The 16,632-nt window shown below is 33.8% G+C and overlaps 1 protein-coding gene across 2 annotated transcripts; it reads left to right on the top strand.

Annotated features, from left to right (window-relative positions):
• The first annotated feature begins 1,369 nt into the window (after positions 1-1,369).
• LOC133292409 (villin-4-like) lies at positions 1,370-15,416 on the top strand. 2 transcript variants are annotated; one of them, XM_061490808.1, is made up of 24 exons: positions 1,370-1,738; positions 3,664-3,776; positions 3,947-4,046; positions 4,819-4,887; positions 5,019-5,255; positions 5,389-5,566; positions 5,651-5,783; positions 6,021-6,183; positions 6,288-6,435; positions 6,582-6,682; positions 7,524-7,679; positions 8,098-8,166; positions 8,268-8,336; positions 8,491-8,628; positions 8,749-8,877; positions 9,373-9,520; positions 9,641-9,651; positions 12,496-12,636; positions 12,880-13,005; positions 13,084-13,149; positions 14,023-14,356; positions 14,475-14,677; positions 14,825-14,947; positions 15,061-15,416. In XM_061490808.1, the coding sequence occupies exons 2-23, from the start codon at positions 3,721-3,723 to the stop codon at positions 14,936-14,938; spliced, it is 2,889 nt and encodes a 962-aa protein (XP_061346792.1). In that variant the 5' UTR covers positions 1,370-1,738; positions 3,664-3,720; the 3' UTR covers positions 14,939-14,947; positions 15,061-15,416. The 2 variants fall into 2 exon arrangements, with proteins under 2 accessions (XP_061346792.1, XP_061346793.1); XM_061490809.1 differs by having other exon boundaries at positions 14,484-14,677.
• Positions 15,417-16,632: the final 1,216 nt, after the last annotated feature.

Consider the following 16,632-nt stretch of genomic DNA (forward strand, 5'->3'; position numbering starts at 1 on the left):
AAATAAAATTATAAGAATCATACCAAATTAAACTGCATTATGAATAATATTATTTATTTTGAACAAGAAGAATTAACATATTTCTGTACTAATTTAAAAATCAAATTTTTTTTCTAAAATGATTTGTTCAGTTTTGAGGAAGGTTGTTGAATCGCAATACGTATCATGTATCGCGAATCGTAATATATAGAAATATAATAAAAAATAATGTAAAAATATTAATACAATTAATATCATATAAATCCAAATTCTAAAAATGATTCAATAAACAAAATATATAAGTAATTAAAGTGCAAATCAATTATTTTCCTACTCATCAATCGAGACTAATATTATTAGTTATTACTACTATTACTATCACCATCTATGAGAGATATAACTAATCCATTATCCTCTTCAAAAAATGATCCTTTTAGATTTTTTTAATTTAAATTGTAAATCAAATTTTTATTTATATAAAAAATTATATATTTTAATTTAATTTTCATATCGCATGAATACATGTCGTATCGTATCGTAAAATACAGTATTGTATCATTCGATACAAATTCTTTTTTAATACATCCCACAATATATATTGCTGGACTTATAAATCATATCGTATGATATGAATCAGATCGTGTATCGTGAGATTTGACATAGAAAACCCAAACTAACAAACTAAACCGAAGTATCCTAACTCTACCTTTTACAGTTTTAGTTTCACCATTTCCATTTTTTTTTTAACCGTGTTTGATTAATTGCCACCTTTCAATCCATCTAAAACTTTCTCAAGTTTAAAGATTTTAAACAAAGTTTCACTTAATTAAATCTTCACCTACTATTAGTACCCTTTTCATTGTTCTGCTATCTACTTAAGCCCACAAAATGGCACCTGAAGCAGACTCAGAGAGCAACGGAGAGACTCAATTCTCAATTTAACACTTGAGATTTTTCACCATTGCTGGCCCAAACCCTCACAAAGTAATTAAGCTTGTGTAACGAGCCATGAGGAACATTAAAAAAGGAAAAAGAAAAAAAAAGAAATCAACATTATTTATTTGAGAAAGAATATTATCACTATTAAAATTTTTTACTATTAACTTACTACTTATCTAATCATTATTAGATTAATATTTTCTCTTTTTTCAAACACTTTTTAACATTCTCTCTTTAATCTAATAGTGATGTGATGGATAATAAATTAATAGTGAGAATTTTTAATAGTTAGAATATCCTCACTATATTTATTTTGGGAGACTTAAAAAGAAAATATTAAAATTGCAGTTTTACAGTTCATATGTGTGCTGTAGTGTGTGGGGTGCAATTTTGTTGCCCGTTAGTGATTAGCACGCCTGGCATTTCCATCATTCCCTCCCTTTCTCTCTCTTTCTTTCTCTTACCTCATCACTTCTTTTTTCCTTTCTTTTCTTTTTCTATTCTTTTTCCCTCTAATATTCCTTGTTTCTCTCTCTAGAATCCTTCTTCAGTCTCCTCTCCACTCTCCTCTTCTTTCTCTCTCTCTCTAGCTTTCCTCCTCCTCCTTTTTCCTTCCATTTTCAGCTTCCTCTAAGACCCTCTGATTGGATCTGCTGCTAGCTATTAGTCAACTTTTTTATTTTTTATTTTTTGCTGAATTTCGATTCCGGTTTTCTCAGCTTGAGGTCGTGGTTTTTTCGTTCTTGGTTTCTCGAATTTTCTGTTTTGCTGAATCGGATAAAGACAAAATCGATTGCTACTGTCTCTGCTTCTGTTCCAGGTATGGAGGCCTTGAATCCGTTCTCGCTGTTTTGATTTTAGTATTTTTTTTTCTCCCTTTCTGAAGTTGCTTGCGTTTTGCTTGAATTTTGATCCGGTTCCCGATTGGTCTGGCATGCATTTTTTTTTTTTCTTGTTTTTCGGATTTCGAAATTTAAGGTACTTTTTTTTTTTTGAAATTAGAAGATGTTGTTGAGGTTTGTAACTTTGGAAAATGGAACATCCTTGGCAAGTGATTCAGTTTTTTTTAGGATGTTGTGTTTTCGGGATCAGCTCAAGTGTTGTGGTGTTTATTGTTATGTGTGCATACGTGCGAGCTTCCTAGGTATATGGGTAGCTGTAATGTAGTTTATTATTATAATTTATTATTATACGATGGTATTTGCAAATGTGTATCTGTAATTTCATTGCATGTGGATGCGTTGGGCTGTGTCATCTACGTGGAGAATTCTGAGGATTTTGGTCTTCTTTCACTTTTCTACACATACTTCTTCGAGTGTATACTGGATGCTTTTGTTTTTTGTTTCTCTGATGCAGCTTCGGCGTTGGATCAATCATCCTATATAAATAAATAAATAAAATTTGTTTTCCTAGAATAGTAGTGTTAGAGAATAATATAAACCATTAAAAAGGTTCCCACCTAATAGCTTAAGCTTTTTAGTTAAATTGATTCTTTACATGGTATCAGAGCCTCCATGACCAAGTGGTATGAGTTTAATCCTCACTTCTCCTATTTAATTAATAATTAATTAAGTGTTGTGGAGTTTGTGAGCACATGTAGGTGAGCCTGTGCATTGTCCACCCTTTAAGTCCAGTGGGTTCTCGTGTGAGGGTTCTCGTGTGAGGGGGCGTGTTAGAAAATAGTATAAACCATTAAAAAGGCTCTCACCTGATAGCTTAAGCTTTTGGGTTGAATTGGTTCTTAACAAGTAGAATTGCTATTACTATTAATAGGCTTCTCTTCCAATGGCAACTCTCCTCGTACAAGTGATATTCTGCGCAGTGCAGTGCAAAGCCTTTGTTTCATGCAAATGTACGGATATGTGCTGTTTGTGTGGTTGTTTTTTTTCATGTACTAGTATCACACAGCTTAAACTTGATGTAAAATGGTGCTCCCAAATAATTTAGATCTAGTTGGCATGCAGAACAGACAGGTTGGCAAAAGGTGTAATTTTCTTTTAGGTTATTGTCATGTTTTAAGGCAACTTCAAACTACAAGGCATGCGTACTTACCGAAAATACAATTTATTTTGTGTATTCGATGTCTGTGAACAATGAGTATGTAGTTGCTGACAATGACATGCTTAGGAATGTGTTCCGAGTCTTCGTTGTGGCTTGTGATACATCAGTATTAACTTATGGATCATGGATATAGGTAAATAAGTTCGTAATGTACTTGAATTCCTATTGCTAGATGAGAGAAGATATGTCTTAAGGTGAAGAGGTTATATCTTATATGAGGGTTGGTGAATGATTCATGACCCTTACTTTAGAACATGTGACTATTAACATCAGCTGGTGATGTATCCGGAAGATTCTTACTATATTGAAGAGTTGAACATAACGGAGAGGAATTTAAGATAATAGTGAGCTTTACTGTATCTCAGGGAACACAAGATCATTTACTTGTAGCATAAATTAACAGCAATACTTTGGCTAGCTTGCTGTTTTATTTTTTATTGCTTTTGCCTGGTAAATTTTTCAAAGGATCAACTAGTGATGTAAACCTTATGTGTACTCTATTTTCATCTCCTGATACTCTACTGTCCAAATAAATTTTCTTCTGAACCAGAATTTTCTAGTTAAAACAACTAGTAGAAGCATTTGCATTTCCTTTTTCACCCACTATTATGGCAGCTTCAGCATATTAACACTTCGATCTTGCTTTTCTATTCACTCATTATATCATTTCTGGTTGCCTTTCAGGTTATTTATTGCTAAATTTAAGCTAGGTTTTGAAGGACCAAATAGTAGAAGAATATTATGGCCGTTTCCATGAGAGATTTAGATTCAGCTTTCCAGGGAGCTGGACAAAAGGCGTATCCTGCATCTAGTTAATATATCTTGTTGTTTACAATTTATCCAATTTTCATTTATACAAGATTTGTTCAAGGTATCTGCTTCACTTGGTTCTGTTCTATGCTTAATTTGATTTCACGCTTTGATTTTCTCCCAGTGCTAGTTCATCATTCTCCTTAACCATATATAGTGGACTTGAAATATGGCGTATTGAGAATTTTAATCCAGTTCCAGTCCCTAAGTCCTCTTATGGGAAGTTTTTCACTGGGGACTCCTATGTGATCTTAAAGGTAAGCCATATTTTCCAAGTGATTATTCATTCATACAATGCTAGCCTCGTGTTGATATCTTCTTTTTCAGGATGTTTTTATTTCTGTTTATTATTGTATTGCATGGACATTGTAATTTAAAAACAATTGCTGTTCCCAGCATGAAAAAAATCACATTATTGGCATGTGAGATTGATTTCAGCCTACATTTCTCTTTGGAAAACATTCATTATGGAACTTGTATACATGTTTCAGTTTAGGTACAGAATGTGTCCTCAGATTAAAAGAACGACGCTGGTATTTACAAAATATATTATTCTCTATAAATCATGTACGAACGTGAGTTTAGCTAAAGGACGTTGTTGGCTTCATTCTCAGTCCTGTTCATTTTTCTTTGGAAAACATTCATTATGGAATTTCTATAAAGTTTGTAGTTTTGGTGAAGAAGGTGTCCTTAGGTTAAAAGAATGATTTCACAATATGTATTATTTTCTCTTAATCATATGTAAGCATGAGTTCTGATAAATGACATTGTTGACTTCTTTCCCATGAGCTTCGTTTTCCCCTTGCTGAGTCTTTGATTCAAGTTTCAATATATTCCTCGAAAGCACTTATTTTGGCTAGAATTACATTATTCTCTCTCTCTCGTTTTTTTTTTCTTTGACTTTTGTCCATAAGTGCTAATCCAGCAGTTTTTACTTTTAATTAAGTTGCGTGTGCATACTGCATCATATATGAAGCAGAAATTTTTATCAGTGTGAATATTTTCTTATTTCTGATCCTTTCTGTGTAGACAACTGCGTCAAAAAGTGGTGCTTTGCGTCATGACATCCATTACTGGCTTGGTAAAGACACCAGTCAGGTAAAGTTATTGCTATTATTGTTTTTTGGGTTATAGATTTTTTTTTGTAACTTATTTCCCCTACTTCTCTGGTGTGACATTAGTTGTAATTGGTGTATGCTTGCTATCATATGACTGTAATTTTAAAACAGGATGAAGCTGGTGCGGCAGCCATCAAGACAGTTGAGCTGGATGCAGCTCTCGGAGGACGTGCTGTTCAGTATCGTGAAGTACAGGGCCATGAAACTGAAAAGTTCCTGTCTTATTTCAAACCATGTATTATACCTCAAGAAGGTGGAGTTGCTTCTGGTTTTAAACATGCCGAGGCTGAAGAACATAAGACACGATTGTTTGTATGCAGAGGGAAACATGTTGTGCACGTCAAAGAGGCAAGTTTGACATTTTTCCCCTGCCATTGAGATTTGAGTCTTGTAGGTCATTATTGTGCACACTAGATGAGACACACACATAGATAGAAACATTGTTTTCTTCTCGTTGAGTAACCGTTTCTGTTGTTTATAGGTTCCGTTTGCTCGATCTTCACTCAACCATGACGATATTTTTGTTCTCGATACTGAGTCAAAAATCTTTCAATTTAATGGTTCCAATTCATCTATTCAAGAAAGGGCTAAAGCTTTGGAAGTTGTACAGTATATTAAGGATACCTACCATGAGGGGAAATGTGAGATAGCTGCTATTGGTAAGTGGACAAGTATATTTTGAAGTTTTAAGGGTGATTACTGATTATTACGAATTGAATGTTTATACTTGAACTTCCATGCAGAGGATGGAAAGTTGATGGCTGATCCTGAAACTGGAGAATTCTGGGGATTCTTTGGGGGATTTGCTCCTCTTCCACGAAAAACAGCCAGCGATGATGACAAGCCTGCTGATTCTCGCCCTCCAAAGCTGCTTTGGTAATATGTTATTTCAGTTTTCCCTCTGGTATTTTTGTATGTGCTTGCACTACCAGTATATTCCATTAATTTTTAGGGAAATGATATTTGGATGAAATTCATTAATATTTACGTGTTTGTAATTTTCTTCTTTTACCTATTGTTTTTGGGGTAAATTGTTCAAATATTGCAATAATTAATTGAAAAAATGTTGGATTCTATTATTCTCTAGTTATAATGAAATTATCAATTTTGCAGTTTTGAAAAGGGACAGGCAGAACCTGTTGAGACTGATTCTTTAAAAAGGGAATTACTAGACACGGATAAATGCTATATTCTTGATTGTGGGTTGGAAGTGTTTGTCTGGATGGGAAGAAACACCTCTCTTGATGAAAGAAAAAGTGCAAGTGGAGCTGCAGATGTAACACCTGATTTTTATTTTATTTTATTTTTTAATTTTCAGTATGGTTTAGCATTATTCTGTAAGTTTTAATTACTGTTGATTTGCTGTTGACCAACATACAGGAGTTAGTTAATGGCACTGATCAGCTGAAACCACAAATAATTCGTGTAATTGAAGGATTTGAGACAGTGATGTTCAGGTCCAAGTTTGATTCTTGGCCTCAGACCACTGATGTAACAGTATCTGAAGATGGTCGTGGCAAGGTTGCAGGTAAGTGTTAAATAATTTTACAGTTGTTACTCTGGCCTGAATAGATTCTCTGAATAATAAATTTTTGTCACAGGCATCATTGATCATATATATTGGCAATTTGGCATCATGTCATCCCATTTTTTTTCTTGTTTATGACTTTGTAGCACTTCTTAAACGTCAAGGAGTGAATGTAAAGGGTCTGTTGAAAGCTGATCCAGTAAAGGAAGAACCTCAACCCTACATCGATTGCACAGGACATTTGCAGGTACTCTGCTAGTTGCAAATCATCCATCAAAACTGATATTTCTTGATGTTACTTTTCTTAGTTTCGCTTCTAGCAGTTTTCTTATTGGTTTATATCCTGTGTAATTGAATTCTTCTAATGAGAGAATCTTTTAGAATTATCACAAGACCCTTAAAGCTCCCACAATTTCCCCATCCTAAAGATGCCCCCCATAATGAGAAGCAAAATATGTAGTCTTGTAGTACGTAAGAGCTGTGCTGTATTCTATAATATACTTGGGATATGTTAACCTTCGACTACATTATGTTCATTTTGATTTAATTGAGTAGCTGCATAATATCCTCTGTAAGAAATGAATTTATAATTATGGAAAGGATTTAGTGTAGGTTGAGGGTAGCTTGCCACTTCCTACACAAATTGGAATGTGTAAAATAGGAAACCTGTTAATAGAGAGGAAAGAGAAGCATATGCTGAAAACTGTATGTCTCAACTTCACTATGGACTCATGTATTTATATAATGATTATAATAATTAGAAAGTTTCAATTTTCATATTATAGTAAATAGAAAGTTTCAATTTTCATATTACTATACTTACATGATACACTGAACTTAGACACTTACACTGAATCTAGACATAATGATGCACATCTCGATCACTCCCCCTCAAGCCGGGGCATATAGGTCATATGCGCCATGCTTGTTACCAAAATAAATTATCTGAGGACCTCTCTAAAATTTGGTTAGAACATCTACCAATTGATTATTTGAATTATAAAACTAGTTTTGGTTGTGGTTTGTTTAATTCCAACATTCCTTTTTTTTTTCCTGCTGTTTACAATAACTTCACTCGAATCGCACAGGTTTGGCGCGTGAACGGTCAGGAAAAGATTCTTCTTTCAGCTTCTGATCAGTCAAAATTCTACAGCGGAGATTGCTACATCTTTCAGTATTCATATCCTGGAGAAGATAAGGAAGATTATCTTATAGGAACGTGGATTGGAAAGAATAGTGTTGAGGTGAAAGATTTAGTGTTTAATTCTCACTTGTGATTTGAATATAAAAAATAACATATAATCTGGCACAAAAATGTGGACCTGTAGCTGAAAAATATATTAGCAGTTAAATTAATCTGCAAGTCCCTGTATGTTTTGAGAATTTTTAAATAGGTTCCTAATGTTTAAAAACTATAATTAGGTCCCTATAATAATAATAATAATAATAATAATAATAATAATAATAATTATTATTATTATTATTTTTTTTTTTTCAATTAGGTCCTTGAAGGGACCTAAGTGACTTGCAGATTAATATAACCTATATTAGTCAATCATAGCCTTATGTTTTGGGACCAGAAAGTATTAAATAAATTTGTATTTGGAGTATGTAAATTAATCTACTGCCTGCACTGTTTACAATCTCTTTAATTATAAATAGGAAGAAAGAGCTTCAGCTAATTCACTTGCAAGCAAAATGGTTGAGTCAATGAAGTTTCTGGCTTCCCAGGTAATTTTTCTGGAAATTGCATCTTTTTCACTTTGTTGATATACTATTTGTGCGCATTTCTTTTCTCCTTACTGATATTTTGCATGTCTAATTGACTGTAGGCTCGTATATATGAAGGCAATGAACCAATTCATTTTCATTCTATCCTCCAAACCTTCATTGTTTTAAAGGTTTGTGGGATTCTGATATTGTGAGAACTAAAAGAAAATCACCCTTGTTATATATATGTATGTTTGTGTGTGTATATATATATATATATATATATATATATATATATATATATGACTGTGGCCATGTAACTATTTATTTTTCCTTTTTAATCAGGGTGGGCTTAGTGATGGATATAAGACTTACATTGCGGAAAAGGAAATTCCAGATGAGACATACAATGAGGATGGTGTTGCATTATTCCGCATCCAGGGCTCTGGACCGGACAATATGCAAGCCATACAAGTTGAACCAGTATGTCATTTTTTCTCTTTGTAGTGGTTGCTTGTCTATCCACTCATTCGTATTGGCAACACACACATTTGACTCTGTTTATGTAATAAAATTTTCTTTTCATATTCTTTTGTCAACCAGGTTGCTTCTTCCTTGAATTCCTCTTATTGTTACATACTTCATAATGGGCCTACTGTCTTTACTTGGTCTGGAAGCTCAACAAGCGCAGAAGACCAGGAACTAATAGAGAGGATGCTGGATTTGATAAAGGTCTGATATCTGCTAAGATATACTTATTCAGAAAATTTTAATGCGTCTAAACAAACACAAAGAAGATAGCTTTTTTTTTTTTGTGGTTCAAATTAATTGTGTTGGACAAGCAGCTATATGTTGGTGAAGTTTTATATGCTTTTATGTTGAAAATGGTTAAATATATGGTTATTGCCATTTAGGGCTCTAACCCAGCGGCACTAGTATTGCCTCTGTTGTCACAGGAGTTTTGGGTTCCATGCTAGCCAGTGCCATTTCCCCCAATCCCATTTTGCAGCCAGGAAATTAGTTGTATGAAAAAAAAAAAAAAATCACTTATAATGTTAATCAATGCATATTTGTGAAGTTTAGTCTTAATTTCTGTGCAAAGACATCAATTTCAAGTTTTTAAACTTTCAAATGTTTAAAGAGATTATTGTAAAATATATTTGTTATCTTTGTTTTGTCAGGTTTCCCTGTTTATCTTGTTCTCATATGCTTGCCAATTTTCTGCAGCCAAATTTACAATCCAAACCACAAAGGGAAGGTACAGAATCAGAACAATTTTGGGATTTGTTAGGAGGAAAATCGGAATATCCCAGTCAAAAGATTATTAGGGAAGCTGAAAGTGATCCTCACCTATTTTCTTGCAACTTCTCTAAAGGTAAGGGATCATTTTCTTGCTTGCTGGAAAAATTTATCTCAGCACCCTCCCCCTTTTGAAGGCAAACAGCTGACTTGTTTATGATGGTTTTCTTCTGCTGCCTGACTGAGCAATGTGCAGGAAATTTAAAGGTCAGTACATCCACTGATCTATTAGCTTTAGTCACCATATATACGTGATTTTGGAATTTATGGAGATCCAGTGGTATGAAGGCATATCGAAGTAGTCCTTGTCGCCTTAAAAAATATTTCGCTTGTAACGTGTAGGTTGCTTGTCATATAAAGAAAAGCTTAATGATACCATCCATTTTAAGCACAAGTGATGGGTGATTAATTAGATTGAAATAAAAACTAGTTTGATCAACCTGATATTGTTGGAAAAACATAAATGATAATCCCAGTACTCAAGAATGATGGCCAATGGAAAGCTGCAAAGCAGGGACAAAATATAGTTTTTTTAAGACACGTTATCCAACATTGGTTGTACTGTAGATCAAATCTGAGACAGGAAAGTGATAGTTACTGGTATTCACAATGGATCAGTATGAAAAACTGGGAGCACTGCTCCTGTTACAATGGTAAAAACAGAAGAAAATGTAGAGACAAGCATGAGAAAAACAGAAAGAACAAATATGAGAAGCAGGGAGCTATCTCTGCCCCAAGGCCTTAGCCACCCCTGACTTCCTTGCCGGTTATCTACTTATCTCTCCTCCCCAACCTCTTCCCTCCACATTCACATCTTCTCCCATGATTCCAACATGCTTCTCTCCAATCCTTGGCTGCCTGTGTGCCCTTTCTGTTAGACTTCTATCTTTCCTCCAAAACAGATTCGTCCACCAACTCCTTTGCATTTCTGTTCCTGAACCTGATCCCTTTCTTCCTTCTCTGATATACGTGCATAGGAGGCCCATCAGAAGGACATTATCAGGTGTTGAATAAGTTCTTTATAATGGCATTCAGTCTGTACTAATATAGTCATATTACTCAATTAGATGTTCTGTCATCTTTATTAAAAGGTTAATTTCCCAGACAGCAAAGAGTCAAACTTATATTACTACTTGTATTATCAGCTGCAAAATAGAGTATGTTAGAATGTTTAGAAAATATCTTGATTGTATCTTTGGGTAATTTAGATTTTAGAGTATTTTTTATTATTTCTTAGGAGTGGTTTTCATATTTAATTATATTTCATGAGTTGTTTCCTTATTTATGGCTTCCTTGGGCTGCATTTCTCCATGTATAACACTTCCACCTGACATGTTCTCTCTATCCATTAAGTTTGACGTGTTTGGGCTATTTCTTGGCATTCTTGTGGTGATTATCTCTGGTTTGTCATTATTTTGATTACTGTTTGGCTCTTTTTCAAATTGAGGGGAGAAAGTTAAGAAGTGTTGTGCCGTGTTTTGGAGTCTGGCCCTACCATCTTTGTCTCCAGTCCTAGATGTAGTATGGCCTCGTCTCAGTCCTAGCTTTTATTTGCAAGTTTTTATTTCCTTCTATTTGAAGCTTGGAACTATTGTTGTTAGGGGTGTTCGCGGTATGGATTGGATCGGTTTTGAAGCAAAAATAATCCGATCTAATCCTTTCGGTTTGATTATTTAATCATCCATTCGGTTTGGATTTTTTTTAAAATCCAATCCAATTTTATTCGGTTTGAGTTGGATCGGTTTTTGGTTTTTCGAAAAGCCTAAAATTTCAGTCATACAAATCAATAGTTACATCAAAATAAAGTCATTCAAAGTTACAAACCACTAAAAAATCAAGTCTTCAAACTAAAACAAGTCTTAAAACTCATGAAGAGTTAAAATAGATTAATATACAATAAAAAACTAAAACAAGATAGTTTGCTATCAATAACATCTAAGATTCCAAGTCTACAAAACAACAAGCATGTCACTATTTTTCGAAAATAATAAATACATAATACATTGGATTGGTTTTCGCCAACCAAACCGAAAACCGATTCAATCCAATTAAAATATACGGATTTTTTTTTCGGTTTTTCCGTTCAGTCACCATGGTTTGAATCAGTTTGGATCGGTTGATGAACACCTGTAGTTGTTGTTGATAAACTTGGAGAAGTTTTAGCTTTTTGTCTCTATAAGTGCTTGCTAGGATATTTCCACCAATGATCATTGTGCTAAGTCTCTTCTTTCTTGGTCATACAACATTCCAATTAGCTCTATAGATCGATCTCTTCTTTCTTGGTCATACAACATTCCAATTAGCTCTATAGATCGATGATTTTTCTAGCCATCTTACTGAGTTATCTTTTCAGTATGCTCATCTCTAATGTATTTAGCATCTCCCGGTTGCCTTTCTAGGCATGTTTTGAGGAGCCCAGATTATACACACCCACACACATTCAAATTAGTTTTATAGACCAATGATTATTTTTGCCATCTTGCTGAGTTATCTTTCGAATAATGCCCATCTCTCTCTGATGTCTTTAGCATCCCCCGGTTGCATTTTCAGTCATGTTATGAGGTGCCCAGATTTTATTTATTTACATATAGCATGATAAGAGGGTGATCCTGAAGTAGTGGTAAAGCTACTCCTTTGTGACCGAAAGGTCATGAGTTCGAATCCGGGAAACAGCTTCTTTGCAAATATGCAAGGGTAAGACTGTGTATAAAGATTGTCCTCACCCCTATCCTTTCTAGTTGGGGTTTAATGGGGAGTGGTGTTTATATATAGCGTGATCAATGTAAATATAGCGTAGCGTGTTAGGACATGATCCCTGCAAGATGGTTATGGCCATCACGGGTTCTTTAAAAGACTTGCTTTGGGTGAAAAATGCTGACAAAAAGTCTGGTCAATGTGCTATGGATCACTTTTTTGATACCTCAGTTCATACTAAAAGCACAGTTATGAAATCTTATGTGTGAATTTACTCGTGTGCTATACTGCTTAAGAAGATACAATTACTTGGATTTATTTCTGCAGCTGTGTATTAATCTGAAGCAATATTTTCAGGTGACAGAGGTATACAACTTCTCCCAGGATGATTTGATGACGGAAGACATTTTCATATTGGATTGTCACTCAGAAATCTTTGTCTGGGTTGGGCAGCAGGTTGAACCCAAGAGTAGAATGCAGGCTTTAACAATTGGTGAGGTATAACTGAATTTGCTGGAAGCCATAAGCATACTAGTATAATTTAATAGCTGTATTTGAAGACTTCGTTATGTCTTCTTAGTTATTTCAATGTTTATGTAAGTCCTTTGACATCCTATATCATTACAAAATCGTGAGATTTTAACTTAAAGTATTTCATGTCCTTTACATCATGGATTTTTACATCTATTAGAATTTCTAAAGTCGGGTGGATTTATTGACTCATTCTTTTGAATTGAGCAGAAATTTCTTGAGCACGATTTTCTTCTAGAAAAATTATCTCGTGTGGCTCCAGTATATGTTATTATGGAAGGGAGTGAGCCACCATTCTTCACACGCTTCTTTAAATGGGAGTCTGCAAGATCTGCTGTAAGTTTCTCAACATAATGATATGACTTCTGATTGTCTTGAAATCCTTGCTATGGACAATTCCTTTTTACTTTGCAGATGCTGGGCAACTCATTTCAAAGGAAGCTTACAATCGTGAAAAATGGGGGTGCTCCACTTTTGGATGTAAGGCATTTGTTTTTTGTTGTTTCCTTTACAATCACTAATGAAATGTTCCTTTTCTTGTTATTAATATTCATTCAAACTCATTTTTCTAATCAAGTTTTCAATGTTCTTGTTCTTTTTAGCAGTTTAGTGAGTTAAATGCTACTTCTACGTCAAAAGGATTTTTCTTAACCCATTTTTTAAATCTAAATTATTGTAGGTACAATAACAAAAATTTTTAAAGTAAGGATTCATAATAACTGCAACTAATTTAGGCTGTGTGGATAGATGTTTAACAGACTAAAGTAGTGATTTAGTTATGCATTTTAGTGGCCATTATGTAAATAAATTGAATACTGAAGTGTGGCAAAATAAATGATATTATGGAAATAAACAGCTTCTTTTATGCAATTAATTATTGCCTAAACTTTTATTATAGCTTCAAGAACTTGTAAGCATGCTTTCCAAATGCTGCATTTAATATTTGTAGGTTGTTTCGAAATTAAAGTAGATGGATTGATTGAATATGTGTGTGTGTTTTACTACTTTGAACCTGACATCAATATCACACCCTATCACACCCAATTATGAAGGCTCTGGCCAGTGCCATTGCTATTGAATATTTCAAGGATGTGTTCTTGCTGCTGGTCCTTGATAGTGGGTGAATATAGGCCTGAGGCCTGAGGGGGTGTTAGATATAATTACATGATGTAGATGTAACCCTTAATATTTTGGACTTCAACTGAAGTGTATCTAAGAGCATGCTAATGTACTTCTTTTTCTTTTAATTTGCTCTGACCTTCTACTTTGGAGGGAGAATATTTGAGTCCAAATATGTTTTATTTGTGTTTGCATTTGTTCTGTTTGGTTTCTCAATGCCCAATACATTATCAGAAACCCAAACGGAGAACATCTGCATCTTATGGGGGAAGGTCTAGTAGTGTGCCAGACAAATCCCAGCGTTCCTCTCGCAGCATGTCTGTCAGTCCTGATCGAGTTCGTGTGAGGGGCAGGTCTCCTGCCTTTAATGCACTTGCAGCTAATTTTGAGAACCCTAATGCTAGGAACCTTTCAACTCCGCCTCCAGTAATTAGAAAGCTGTATCCAAAATCAGTGACGCCAGATTCTGCAATACTGGCACCAAAATCTTCAGCTATAGCAGCACTTAGTTCTAGTTTTGAACAACCTCCTTCAGCACGAGAAAGTATGATACCTCGGTCACTTAAAGGTAAACAACAGATAAGATAATTTAACGTCCTGCCTCCTTCCTTTGAATGGTGATTTGAGTATCATAATTTACTTTAATGCAATATGCTTTCTGTTCTCTGCGTTGTCATATTGTGAAGTGAGTCCAGTTACCCCCAAATCAAACCCTGAGAAAAACGACAAGGATAATTCTGTGAGCGGCAGAGTGGAATCTCTTACCATACAGGAAGATGTGAAAGAGGGTGAAGCTGAAGATGAGGAAGGTCTCCTGGTTTACCCATATGAACGCCTTAAAATAACATCTACAGATCCAGTAGCCGACATTGATGTGACTAAACGAGAGGTATAATGGACTATCTAGCTATAACATCATATTCTCTTCTCTACTTTTCATCTTTTTTGTTTTTTTCACCCATTCTTTGGAAATTGCAGCTTATAATTAGGCTTTCTTTCATTTTAGTTGTGATTTGTTTGAGCTTGATGCATGCAGACTTATCTATCATCTGTGGAGTTCAAAGAGAAATTTGGGATGTCCAAGGATGCTTTTTACAAGTTGCCCAAATGGAAACAAAACAAACTCAAAATGGCTATTCAGTTATTCTGATTCTTGCAGGTAGAAGTAGTTTGGATTAGTTTACATTATTTTTTCCTTGACATTTCTATGATACTTTCCATACTTCTTCTCGTGTCTCGTCTTATATCTCAGGGGGCTTCTCTGTTTTGCAGTGAGAAACTGAACATAGGGAAGTACAAGGGACAGCATCAGTGTTTTTTTTTAGCATAGCTGCTTCTGCTCCCAGGAAACTTTTCTTGAAGAGAAACTAGAAATTTTCCACCTCTCCCCTTCTCTTTGCAATGGTTTGAATGTTTAGTGTTATTTCTTTGTTGAGTTAGCTGCGTGGCATTAATTTTATAGGGCGCAGGTTGTTTGCGGGCTTGCTTTTTGTATTTTTTTAATTTAAAATTGTTTTGGTAAAGCAATTGGGGTTGCAAATGCGGTCTACTTAGGTTGTATTGATTTTGAGGATGAAGTGTGTACAGCAGAGTGTAAAAACCAGTCAACTCGTTATTTTTGGAAATAAAGTGTGATTCTTTGTTCTTCTCAATTGCAATTTCCAAGCACGCCACTGAAAGGAGCAAAAGGGTCAGCTAGGAAACTGTTTTGTCCTTGTGAAACAGGTTAAGGACCATTGGATATTCTAGGGATGTGAAAAGAACCAAGAGATGCGTAAAAGAACAAAATAAAAAATAAAAAAATTGAACCGCGAATGGAACTGCAATTGAAAGAATTTATTTTTTTAAATTAGTTTATGGACTGAACTGGTTTCATAAATGAGTTCATGAATCAAATTGATTTTTAAATAATAAATTCATGGATGGAATTGATTTAAAAAATTAATTCATGAATTGAATTGATTTTTTTTCTCTTTTTCATTAATTTATTTAGTTCCTTTTTTTGTTTTATTTATTTTTATTTTATTTTTTTAATTGTTTATTGCTTTTTTTTCAATTTTTAGTATCATTTACATTTATATATTTTTATCCATTTTTTTTTTACTTTTCATTTGAATTCAGAACTGGTTCAAAAATCAATTTTAGAGTGTGTGAAAGAATAAAAAAAACTAATTTGCAATGCACTTAAAAACTAGTTTTTAAAAAATAATTTATTAATTGAATTGGTTTTTTGGAAAAATCAAACTAATTTATTAATTGAATTGGTTTTTTAAGAAATCAACAGGTTGATGAACTGAATTGGTTTATTTGTTCTTCATCTTTTTTTTTTCTCTTTCTATTTTTATTCTCTTATTTATTTATTTATTTAGTGTTTTTTAATAATTTATTTCTTTAATTTTTTATTTTCACTTTACTTTTCTTTTATTTATGTTTATATTTACTTTATTGTATTTTTTATTGTTTATTGTTTTAAAAATATATATATATAATATCATTTATTTTTTTTCAATATTTTTCGTACTTTTCATTTGGATTCAAAATTGACATTAAAAATCAATTCTTAACTGGTTCATAACTAATTCTGAATTGTTTTTTTTTTTAATTCAGTTCATCAAATTGAAATGCACACCCCTAATTTGAATTGTATGCATTATAGGATTTATTAATCTCCTACAGTAGGAGATGTCTTACCTCATGCTATAGAAACAAATCATGTGGGTCCCACTATTTTTTAAAAAAGAAAAAAGAATGACACAACTTTTCATGTCTCACTTGCATAAGAGAATTCTCTTCATCAACATAAGATAATTTAAACCCATGCATTATCCTGAATGGAAGGGAGGA

The sequence above is a fragment of the Gastrolobium bilobum genome, unplaced genomic scaffold (assembly GCF_033153095.1).
Source record: "Gastrolobium bilobum isolate Gb01-03AN ecotype WA unplaced genomic scaffold, APGP_CSIRO_Gbil_v1 utg70934, whole genome shotgun sequence".
In the NCBI taxonomy this organism is placed as follows: domain Eukaryota; kingdom Viridiplantae; phylum Streptophyta; class Magnoliopsida; order Fabales; family Fabaceae; genus Gastrolobium; species Gastrolobium bilobum.

Coding starts and splice junctions, on each gene's coding strand:
- LOC133292409 (XM_061490808.1), top strand. CDS start 3,721: ATGGCCGTTTCCATGAGAGATTTAGATTCAGCTTTCCAGGGAGCTGGA. Junction 5,256..5,388: donor ATGTTGTGCACGTCAAAGAG/GCAAGTTTGACA, acceptor TGTTGTTTATAG/GTTCCGTTTGCTCGATCTTC. Junction 5,784..6,020: donor CGCCCTCCAAAGCTGCTTTG/GTAATATGTTAT, acceptor TCAATTTTGCAG/TTTTGAAAAGGGACAGGCAG.